At 47.8% G+C, this 12,012-nt stretch overlaps 2 protein-coding genes across 2 annotated transcripts in view; one reads left to right on the forward strand and one right to left on the reverse strand.

Moving 5' to 3' along the window:
• Positions 1-708: 708 nt before the first annotated feature.
• LOC102814265 (chromosome unknown open reading frame, human C19orf69) lies at positions 709-1,707 on the reverse strand. Its single transcript, XM_006871514.1, has 2 exons — positions 1,534-1,707; positions 709-933 (listed from the first exon to the last, which is right to left on the reverse strand). Exons 1-2 carry the CDS (start codon positions 1,705-1,707, stop codon positions 709-711), a joined length of 399 nt encoding a protein of 132 aa, XP_006871576.1.
• A 2,389-nt stretch (positions 1,708-4,096) lies between these two features.
• Positions 4,097-12,012, forward strand: part of ATP5SL (ATP5S-like) — a 10,061-nt gene continuing 2,145 nt past the window's right edge. The window contains 5 exon segments of the mRNA XM_006878211.1: positions 4,097-4,114; positions 7,246-7,442; positions 9,082-9,162; positions 10,216-10,352; positions 10,427-10,589. Of these exon segments, the coding sequence (XP_006878273.1) occupies positions 4,097-4,114; positions 7,246-7,442; positions 9,082-9,162; positions 10,216-10,352; positions 10,427-10,589 (596 nt within the window).

The following is a 12,012-nucleotide window of genomic DNA, read 5'->3' on the forward strand; positions in this document are numbered from 1 at the left end:
TTCAAGCCTACCAGCCACCCCTTGAAAACCCTATACAAGGTCACTAAAAGTCAGAACCGTCTCAATGATACTTAACAATAACACATAGAGAAAGAAAGAGATGTACATTCTTATTATTATCCTAACATATGTTGCTGTTGTTATTGTTGTTAAGTGATGTTGAGTTGGTGACAACTCAGAGCAATCCATGTACAACAGAACCAAACCCTGCCAGGTTCAGCGTCTTCCTCGCTGCTGTCAGAGTCCCGGTGTGGAATTACTTAATTGGGAATCTTCAGTCTCTGAAATTGACATCTACGTAGTTACAACACATCTCAATTTGCACTAGCCACATTTCAAAGATTCACTATCGAATATGGCTACCATACTGGACAGTGTTGATCTAAAACCTCATTTGCAAGAATCTCTATGATTATTTGCAAAGACCCACATCTTCCAGGCAAACACAGGCTTCTCAGCTGCAAAGCTCTGTGCGTCACCCATAACGCACTCACGGCTCATGTGCAGACACAGCTGCAACTTCTTGGTCAAGCTTTCCACATCACCTACAAACCAACCATCACCGCTCAGACCAACGCCTAATGCTCTGCTGAGAAAGCACTTGCTAAAGGAACAGGTGTTGATTCCAAATCTTTATTTGACTTGAAAATCCCACCCTCGCTCTTTGCATGAATGTCACCTCATTGCAAGCAAACTAGTAGAAGAACTTCAGATTGTCATCTCAAAGTCAGGGAGGTGTGTGGCCAGCCAGGGAGCCCCCAGATCTTCTTCCTCCTGCTCCCTCTGGGTCTCTTCATCCTCTTCCTCTTCCTCACAACTCTCCTCCTCCTCTTCTTCCAGGATGGCAGCCAGTTCTTCCTGCAGTATCCCCATCTCCAACGCCAGGCTACACAGCTGGTCCAGCAGCTGGACATCCATTCGGCGGAGGTTCCCCTGACAGTGGGAAGGGGAGTAGTCATGGGAATTCCACAGCTGATGGCAAAGGTCAGGGTGCTAATTGGGAGGGAGTAGGTGCCCCCAAGACCTGACCCAAAGCTCTGGGGTGGGATCCTCTGCATCTTAGCGGGATCTCACAGTCTGCTCCTGACACTCTTGATGCCTGCCTGTCTCTCCATTTCAGCATCTCTCACCGTCTCCACCTTTTTCTCTGTCTCTGAGTCTTCATCTCTTTGTTTCTCTTATATAAGGGACTTCAAAAAGTTTATGGGAAAAGCCCATTCTCTTTTAATGCCTCCCTCCCTTATTATTTACCTCTGACCCTGTCTGTCTCTGTTATCTTTTCTGTCTCTGTCTGTTTCTCCATTCCTCTATCCTAGATCCCCCATCTCTCACATTTTAGTCTTTCTTCCTTTGTTCCTGCTCTCTCTCTCCCTCTCTTCCAGTCTCTCCTTGGATCTGTTTCTGCATGTCTTAGCCTCTATTTCTCTCCATTCCTGACTTTTGATCTCTGTCATTGGCGCTATTTCCAGTCTGTCTGTCTGTCTCTTTCTCCAGCTGCTCCCCCCACCCCCCACCCTCATCCCCACAACTTACCAGCTCCTCCCAGATAGACAGCAGTGTCTCCCTGGCACCTCCAGAGTCTGTCTCTGGGAACATGAGGGTCTGGTCAGGTTTCCCCATAGGAAAGAACCCACTTAGAGCCCGAGGGGGTGGGCCCAGCCCCTCGGGCAACAGCCCAGCCTGCCTCAGCTGATTCCACTGTTCCATTCCTCTGAGCAGAGGCGTCAGGGAGCAGGAAGTAGCAAGGTCCAGAGTGACCCAGTCCCCTGAGGAGGTGGAGGGAGTGAAGGGCAGTCAGGCGGGGCCAAAAGGGCTGACAGAGGCATCCCAAAGTTCATTCTTTGCTCACCAGGGTCCAACCTCAACCCCTCCCTGCCTCTTCCCAGCACCCGCCCCGGCCTGACCCTTCATGGGTGCTTAGTATCTGTTGATGTCTGGTTTCCATCCCTGTCCTGGGTCACTCCCACCACAGGTCCTCTATGCTAGCTTTTACCTTTGCCCTGAATAGTCTCTTCCTACATCTCTGAATGACAGCTTCCTTATCATTCATTCACTTCCCCTTAAATGTCCTCTTTTCTGATGGCTCCAGGCTCCAATCACTTCCTATGATTTGCTCCACCACCCCCCCTTCTTACCAAGCACTAGCTGAAATTATCTTGAATAATTCATTTGTTTCTGATCAAGCCTCTTCCCACCTGACAGAGAAGGGCTGGATCTGTTTCCCATAGTAACCTCAGTACACAGAACTGTGTCTGCCAAGTGGTTAAAAAAAAGAGTCCAAACCAAACCCATTGCCACAGAGTTGATTCCCCTGTGGCGCTGTATTATAAAACACTGGATCGCAAGGTGGCCGGTTCAAACTTACCACCCGTTCCTTGAAAACCCTATACAGGGTCGCTATGAGTGGGAATCAACTAAATGGACCTTAACAACATAGGGTTTCCAAGACTGTAAATCATTACAAGAGCAGAAAGACTCTGGTTGGAACCACCTAACATTCAAGGAGTCCTGGTGTGGCACTGTGGGTTAATGTGCCGGACTGCAAAATTGGTTTGAACCGCAAGGCCAGCGGTTCAAGCTCACCAGCCACTCCTTGGAAACCCAATACAGGGTTGCTATGGGTCGGAATCAACTCGATGGCACTCAACAACCACCACCATTCAGTTAGCATGTCAGAGGCCCTGGGCCCCTCTTCCCCTGGCTTCCCCTGAAAGTGGGGGAAGACATCTCTAGTCCAACAAGATAACACTGAGACTAGCCTGGGGATAGAGATAGGGATCTCAGAACCTGAAACTCTGATAGAAGTAGCTGGTCACAGGCAGATGATCCACAAAAAGAAGATAGCACCTAGAGCTGACAAATGCAGAAGGCACGCCATTTCCAAGAAGCCTGCGCCCCTCTACTAAAAAATCATGAATATTCATCACAACAATCCTTCTAATTAATATGTATTAGCCCATCGTGGGAAGGAGAGACTCCATACCTTTATAAACCAGGGCACCCCCAACCCCAAAACTCGCAGAGACAGACCCATTTCTCTCTTTGAAGTGTAGTTTCGCTTTGACGTTAACTAATCTATGCTTCCTGTTTCCAGGTCGGCTCCACTTGCCGGCGGAGAAAGACCCCTTCTCTCTCTCTGACGCGTATTTTTGCTTGGCAATAAAGAGAGTCTAAGTGAATGCTTATTGTCAGTGACTAAGAAGCGGCGACTTGGTGTGACTAATTCTTGGTGGTGGGGGTGGTTATCGCCCCCTACCCGCCCCTTCCCAAAGCGAGAGGGGCCAGGGAAAAAAACGTTAACTAGCATTCCAGTGCTTATCCTAGAGCGCCACCAGGGAGCGCAGTAAAGCTTAGTAAATATTTGTGGAATGAATGAATGAATGATTCTATCCACAAGACTTCATGCTAAAATCTAGTTTTGAACTTCTAACTGAAGCCTAACACCTCTCAATACAAGTGTCACCTCAGTAGGAGGGAAGGAAGGTACACTACAAGAAGGACTGGCCACCCTCTTCAGGGGAAGGCTCGTGGAAAGGGCTCTTGGAGCAGTCCCTACACCGTAAGTGTCAAAATAAACGATTTCAAAAAGTTCGTGGAATACTTCCATTATTTTTTCCATTTCATTTCTCCACGAACTTTTTGAAGCCCCATAAATCTGCACCTTTAAAAAAAAAAAAAGTTGCAGACTGACCTTGATCCCTACTGTTGGGGACCTCATGTGTGTGTTAAGTGGAACTGTGCTCCAAAGGGTTTTCAATGGCTGGGTTTTCAGAAACATCATCAGATCGTTCTTCAAGGGCGTCCTGTGGGGTGAACTCAGACTTCCATCCCTGTGTCTTTAAGAGGAGGGGTGGGAAAAAGAGCCACTGGGGAAACGCCTATTACTAAAAGGGACTCTTAGTGTGGCGCTGTAAGGTCAGCAGTGGACTGCTAACTACATGGTCGGCAGTTCAAACCAACTAGCCGCTCCTCTGAAACCCTATACAGGGTGGCTATGAGTCAGAACCGACTACACTGCACTTCACAACAATTACTAACCGAGATGAACGGGATCGGAAAATAAGATCGGTCCCTTCCGGTTCGTGACCCTAGCAAGATGGCGGCGCCCAGAATGGTAGGTGAACGGAGCTCCTAGGACTTTCAAAACTGAATTTCTTTCTGCCCTCTCCGCCTCCAGAACTGTTAGCACCCAAGGGGCGCAAGGAGCCGTGAAGAAGCAGGACTCTCCCGCTAAACCTCGCGCTGGGAGTGTAGTCAGTGTATTGGACAGGGAAAAACCAGGGACACTAACGGTGAAGGAGCTTTAGTAATTGAGAGGGGGGCAGGGACTTAGCAGCGAAAATAATGCGCCCAGCCAATCAGCGGTAGGAGTATGACTACAGTGAGCCAATGGGTGGACGAGATTGGGATCAAGACGTGGTTATGTTAGGTGCCGGCGAGTAGGTTTCTACTCAGAGCGAACCCCTATGCACAACAGAAAGAAACTCTCCATGACTGTGGACCATCCTCACAATTGTTGTTTGAGCCCACTGTGTTAATCTGCCTTTTTTTGGGGGGTGGGGGTGGGGGCTGTCTTCTTTATACTTTACCAAGTATACTGTCCTTCTCCAAGGAGCTACGGTAACGTAGTGGTTACGAATCGGGCTGTGAACCTCAAGGTCAACAGTTCGAAACTACCAGCTGTTCTGCGGGGAGAAAGATGAGGCTTTCTGCTCCCTTAAAGACTCGGAAGCCCTGTACAGGGTTGCTATGAGTCGGAACCGACTCCACAGCACATGACAACAAAAAATGTCCTTCTCCAGTGACTAGTGGTTTACACATTGGGCTGCTAGAATCCACCGACCATTCTGCGGGAGAAAGATGGGGTTTTCTGCTCCCATTAAGAGTTACAGCCTCGGAAGCCCTGTACAGGGTCACTATGAGTCGGAACCGACTCAACGGTACACGACTGCCAACCACCAGGCACTAAACCCTCCTGACTGCATGTCCCAAGTCGCCATCCACTCTCCTAAGGAGCATTCTGGCTGTAAGTCTTCCAAAACAGATTTGTTTGTTCTTCTGGAAGTCCATGGTTCTTTAAATATTCTTCACCAAAGCCATAACTCAGATACATCAATTCTTCTGCAGTCTTCCTTATTCATTGTCCGACTTTCACATGCATATGAAGCAATTGGAAATACCATGGCTTGGGTCAGGCACGCCTTAGTCCTTAAAGTGACATCTTTGCTCTTTGACACTTTAAAGAGGTTTTTTGCAGCAGATTTGCCCAGTGCAATATGTCATTTGATTTCTTGACTGCTACTTCCATGATTATTGATTTTGGATCCAAGTAAACTGAAATCCTCAACAGATTCAATCTTTTCATTATTTATTGTGCTTGTTCACTGGTCCAGTTGTGGCCATTTTTTTCCTTTAGATTGAATTGTAATACATACTGAAGGCTATATTGTTTAATCTTTATCAGTAAGTGCTTCAAGTCCTCTGTGCTTTCAGCAAGCAAGAAATATGGAAGGTTGTAATTAGTCTTCCTCCAGTCCTGATGCCAAGCTCTTCATATTGTCCAGCTTCTTTGATTAGCTCTGCTCAGCATACAGATTGAATAAGTATGATGAAAGGATACAACCCTTACACACACGTTTTCTGATTTTAAACCACAAAGTATCCCCTTGTTCTGTTTGAAAGACAACAAGGGGATACTTTCTGTAAGTTCAGGCTTCTTCTGACCACAACTAAATGTTCTAGAATTTCCATTCTTTGCAATGTTATCCATAGTTTGTTGTGATCCATACAGCCGAACGCCTTTGCATAGTCAGTACAGCACAAGTGAACATCTTTTTGGTATTCTCTGTTTCAGTCAAGATCCAGCTGACATCAGCATCAACCAGTTCTTTTTGGTACAGGTACTCTTGTGTATTTCTTCCATCTTATTTTCATTTTTCCTACATCATTCAATATATTGCAACTTGAGGCATGTATTTGTTCTTCAGCTCTTTCAGCTTGAGAAACATTGAGTGTGTTCTTCTCTTTTGGATTTCTAACTCCTGGTCTTTTCACATTTCTTTATAATACTTTACTTTGTCTTCTCAGTCTGCCCTTTGAAATTTTCTATTCCCATTGGTTTAGCTTTTCTATGCTTAAAGAGTTCTAGTGCTTAAGAAGGAGTGGAGAGCAGGAAATGGCCAAGATTATCTGATTTGCCAAGGGCAGGAGACCACAAATTGGGGCAAAATTTATGAAAGCATTAGGAATTTTCTGGGTGGCTAAAGGGATGATGTTGTTGTTGTTATGTGCTATGGAGTCAGTTCCGACTCATGGTGACCCTGTACAGGGTTTCCAAGGCTGTAAATCTTTACAGGAGCAGAAAGCCTCATCTTTCTCTCACAGAACAGCTGGTAGTTTCAAACTGCTGACCTTGAGGTTCGCAGCCCGATACCAAGAGCTCCTTGCAAAGACATGATTGTTGTTGTTGTTATGTGCCTTGGAATCGGTTTGCAAAGACATAATAAGGGGTGTAAATTGGGCAGGAACAAAGAGGTGAATTTGATAGCTTCAAGGGAAGGACCTGGGGGAAATTAAGGAGACAGTTGTAATGTTCATGAAGAGATTTTAAAAAGAGAAAAGGAAGAATTGAACAAAGCCAAAGAATTAATTTTATGAAACATTAAAGAGAGAAGTTGAGAGTTTAAGAGACACTTTGAAGGAAAATAAGGGTTTAGACAAAATTAATGGGGAGAAATTGGGGAAAACGGAGAATTTGGTTAAAATAAAAAGAGAATTAGGGATAAGAAGAGACCTTTGAGAGGAAGTAAGGGAACAGTTAGTTTGGGGCCTTAAAAGATAAATTAAGGGTAATTTGGAGAAAAATTAAGATTACTTTGGAGGAAAGAAATGGGTCATTTATGAAACCTCAGGAAGAACTAGATAAAATTAAAGGGAGAATTTGTGGGAAATGAAGAAATCAGATAATCAAGGTGTTGAGATAAAAGTAAGAGTTTAGGGGAAATTAAGGGAAGAGTTTGTGAAAACCAGGAAAGTTTTAATTAGACCAAGCAGGGAATATAGGACTGACTTAAGAGGGAGGACTTGGGAAAAAAAACATGGAGAAAATTTGGCAATCTCAAAAGCAGAATCTGGAATTTCTGAAGAATTTCGCAAAAGTCAGGTATTCATAGAGCAAGAACTGAAGACCCAGGTGTGTCTTTCATGGGAAGCTGCAGTCTCAGTCCCACCTCTCCCTTTTCTCAGTCCCTGTGCCTGGTGGCTCCTGTATGGAGCAGGGGTGCCAGGGGCATCGGTGGTTTGAGCAGGACGGTGGCCCCTGAGGGCAGTCCTAAGAAGAAGAAGATGCTGGTCCACTTCCTGACTGACTACTTTTACGATGTGCAATTTCTGAGGGAGTACTTGTTCCAAAAGCAGATGATGAAGGTACACAAGGAAAATCGGTAAGAGCCCCTGGCCTGCTTGAGTTTGTCCAGACCCATCAGCCCAGACCCCTCCCACTGCGTGAATGGCCCCCAGGAGCCACCTACAGCGTTTATCTCCAGTTAGACACTCCCCGCCAGTCCTCTCCCAGAGACTCCGTGTAGGCAATCACCCACTCAATATCTCAAACTTAACCTGGTTCACACCAAGCCCTGGATTTCTCCTTAAAATCTCAGCCCAAGCCTTCTCCACTTTGGTGAACAGGACCACAACCCACCCCGCTGATTGGACAAATTCTAAGTCATCTTTGATTCCTCTTTGTTTCTCTGCCCCTCCCCCCCCCACATCCAGTCCATCAATCAGCTGCCAGATCTCGCCCATCTGACCACCTCCCACCACCTGCACTTTCTCTGGTCTGGTCTGAGCCCCTTGATTTCTTGTCTATCTATTGGAGTCCTGGTGTGGTGCTGTGAGATGATGCACTGGACTGCAAGGTCAATGGTTCAAACTCACCAGCTGTTCCTCAGAAACCCTATACAGGGTCCCTGTGAGTCAGAACTGACTCGACAGCACTTAACAACAACAAGTCTATCTATTATAGTCCAGAAAGTAGCCAAAGGACTCAGCATAGAGCAAATAACATTACCACCTAAGGGAAATCAGGTAGTGTTGCCTAATACCTTCAGATGGTTGAAACTAGAATGAAAACCAAACTCCAAAGCCTAAAACCTGGCCCTTAACCGACTTTACAACCTTCTCCTACTAGGGAGCACACCGCCCCCACTCTACCCATCACCAGCTGGCAGACCTTGACCTTGGCATTCCCTCTCACTACTCATGTGTCTCTGCTCACATGTCACCCCCCACGAGGTGTTTCATTTCTGCATCTTTTTGACTGGGGTAAATACATGGTGGTGGGTGGTGGCTGTGTGCCGTGGAGTCAGTTCCGACTCATAGTGACTCTGTACAGCGTTTCCGAGGCTGTAAATCTTTATGGGAGCAGAAAGCCTCATTTTTTTCCCACGGAACAGCTGGTAGTTTTAAACTACTGACCTTGAGGTTAGCAGCCTGACTCGTAACCACTATGCTGCCAGCGCTCCTTGGATAAATATATAGCTAATAAAATATTTGCCATTTCATTCAAGACACGTTTGTTGGCACCAAGTCTCAGTCAGCCTCTTCTCTCCCTGCTTGCTGCCCAGTAGACACTCCCAGTCTTTCCTCTGGTTTATTTATTTTCAAGATGAAATTGACATGCTCTGTAACTTGAGGCTGTTTCCTGGTTTGCTATCTGCTTTCCTGTAAATTGTCACCTCCACAGGGTGGGGTCTGTCCTATGTCACAGTCACCACTGTGCCTCCCATGACCCAGCACTTAATGTTGTTGTTGTGGTTCCGACGCATAGTGACCCTGTCTAGGGTTTCCAAGGAGCAGCTGGTAGGTTTGAACCGCCGACCTTGTGGCTCAAACTGACCTTGCAGTCCAGTGCATTATCCTGTAACGCCGTATCAAGATTCCATAGACCTCAGTAAGTGTATGGCCTGACTTGACCTGTCAGGTGGGTTCAGGCCTGGTGCTCTGGCCCCTGTGCCTCTGTTGGGATGGGGTGCCAGGTGTGCTGTTCCCAGACTTCGCCCTCACCTGTGGGTTTCTCGGCAGGTCTTCCAGCTACATGGAGAACCGATACGGCCCATACGTCGCAAGTGCTGTTTTCCTCCTGAAGCTGGGTGGCGCCGTCAAGTATGACAACGCAGGTGTTGGCATGAGGGTGGGGCAGGTGGCAGAGTATCTCTCTGTGAGCCAGACTCTGCAGCAAGGTGCTGGGCTCTGCCGCCGGCAGGCCGTGTGGCCTGTGGGCTCACCATACATGAGCCTCAGTTTTGTCATCTGTAAAGTGGAATGGTGATTGTCTCTAACCTGCCACGTTGGTGGTAAAGGTGGACCAGGATTTCATCATCTGAACACTTGTGACGAGGCCTGGCTCATCTTTACTTACTCCTTTATCCCCTTTCTGTTTCTTCTCTTCCTGCTTTCTTTGTGTCCCTTCTTTTTCCTTCTTTTCTGAAAAGCAGAATTCACCTTGACTTCATCTGTCTCATTTTTGTTGGGTTAAAATTCTCATTTGCTTTGAGTTGTTGTTGTTATGTGCCGTGGAGTTGGTTCCAACTCATAGCGACCCTGTACAGGGTTTCCGAGGCTGTAAATCTTTACGGGAGCAGAAAGCCTCATCTTTCTCCTGCGAAACAGCTGGTAGTTTTGGACTGCTGACCTTGCGGTTCGCAGCCCGATTTGTACCCTTGCTTTGAGTACGTCCTTGGAAATGGTGCCCCTGTCTGAACAAGCCTCTTATTTACTGCTCATCTCCAAGGGCTTTTCTAGGTCTTTTCTGTCTTCTCATTGTTATCAGTAACTTTTGCACCCCTCAGCCTCTTATTACATAAACTGATGAAACATTCCCTCTTTCTTGGGATTGTCACAGGGATCCAGTATATCCAAGTACATACAATACATATATACATGTACGTAAAAGCCCTTAATACAGGGCCTGCTACCTAGGAAGACCCACTGCCATCAAGTGGATTCCAACAGTGACCCCAGAGGGCAGAGTAGAACTGGCCCGTCAGGTTTCCAAGATTGTAAATCTTGATGGGAGCAGCCTCTTCTTTCTCCCAGTGGGTTGAAACTGCTGGGCTTTTATGTGTTTAGCACCCAGGGCTCTTTCAGTAAGTGCCCCAGGGTGGAGGGTGCCTCCCACTCTGCATCCCTACTGACCCGACAGCCCTGCTCCTCCAGGTTTCGGGGCCAAGAGTGGATCAGGCCAGATGGGCGTGGCCGCTTCTCTCTTGACTTCCAAAAGTTCCGAAAGGTACCTGTGGAGGCGGTGGATGCCAGTGGCTGTCCCCTCAACTACAATGGCCTGGACAACCTCTGTGAGTGGGGTGTGATGGGGTGGAGTGGGCCGGGTGGGTCTCTCTTTAATGCCAGCCCTCCTTGCTCCCGGCAGTGCCCCTGAAGGAGCTGCAATCCCTGTCTCTGCAACGCTGCCCCCATGTGGACGACTGGTGTCTCAGCCACCTCTACCCGCTGGCTGACTCGCTGCAGGAACTCACGCTGGCTGGTTGTCCCCGCATCTCCGAGCGGGGCCTGGCTTGCCTCCACCTCTTTCAGTAAGACTCCAGCACCCCGCCCCATCCCCGGCCGGTCCAGACTAGACCCCTACAAAAGTGTCTCCCACCCAGCCCAGTTGCAGGAGAGAGAGAGAGAGAATGAGGAGGGATGTGGGTGGGGCAGTTCCCCACCTCCCCTGCCTCCACCACAGCCTGAGGTGGGCCTCTGGGAGAATGAAAAGGTTTCCTGCCTCTAAGGAATCTATGACATTTACACTGTCACAGAACAGCAGGACAGATAGCTGGGGACTTGTGGTCCGAGTACCTGTACTTTGGCCAGCTCTGCCATTTCCTTGGCAGTTTTATATTTCCTTTTCTGGTACAAATATACGTAACAAAATGTTTTCCAGTTGTAAGAATGGCATACGGCCATGTCTGACCCCCACTGACTTCACAAGCGGTTGCCGTTGTTGTTGTTGTTGTCATTGAGTGCTGTGGAGTGGATTCCGACTCACAGAGACCCTGTGTAGTGTTTCTGAGGAGCGACTGGTGAGTTTGAACCACCAATCTTGCAGTTCAAACCAACCTTGAGGTCAAGTGCTTTTAGGAGCTTCAACTTCAACAGCCCAAGGCCAATTCCTATGAGGTAGAGAGCAAATGTACCCCCACCCTCCAACCTTTACTAATTCTGACACCAACCACCCTGCCCACGGCATTCTCCGCTTCTCTGCTGGCTTCCAGTTCATTGTTGTGGCCACAGAGCAGGACTCCCAGACCAGACTCACCATTAGGGGGCGTTTATCAGGAGTCCTGGTGTGGCGTTGTGGGTTAATGCACCAGACTGCAAAGCCATTTAAATTGCAAGGTTGGCGGTTCAAGCTCACCAGTCACTCCTTGAAAACCCTATGCAGGGTTGTTATGGGTCGGAAGCAACTCGACAGCACTTAACAACAACAACAAATCAGGGACGTGAACAGCTTACAGTTCAGGGTCAGAAATGCTCAGGATACAGTTCTTCAGTCAGGAACGCCTCTTTTCAGCTGTGCCCATAGGCCTGCCTTGGTCTAGTCCTTGGCTTCTCAGACGTGTGGCCCCTGGGCATTTGTCCTGCTCAGGCAGTGTAACAAAGTTCTGTTAGCACTGCTGATGAACACCCACAAACACCTCACTCCCTTTAAGTAAGCCTCAGCCTGAAGGTGCTCAGCTCTAGCTCCGCGGGTTGGCAAACATAGATCCCTGGATTAAGTACCTGGAAACACCCCACTCCACAAGTGAGCCTCATGCCGAGACACTCAGTTTTACTCTCCCGGGGGTCTGGAAGCCCACTGCTCTGCCTCCTGCTCCCCTGATGCTCCTGTAGTGTCAGCCCTCTGTCTCCTGCATGTTGTTGTTGTTGTTGTTGTTGTTGTTGTTGTTGTTGTCGGTTGCCATCGAGTTGGAACCGACTCATAGTGACCCCATGCACAGCAGAACGAAACAATGT

The sequence above is a fragment of the Chrysochloris asiatica genome, unplaced genomic scaffold, assembly GCF_000296735.1.
Source record: "Chrysochloris asiatica unplaced genomic scaffold, ChrAsi1.0 scaffold00168, whole genome shotgun sequence".
Lineage (NCBI taxonomy): Eukaryota > Metazoa > Chordata > Mammalia > Afrosoricida > Chrysochloridae > Chrysochloris > Chrysochloris asiatica.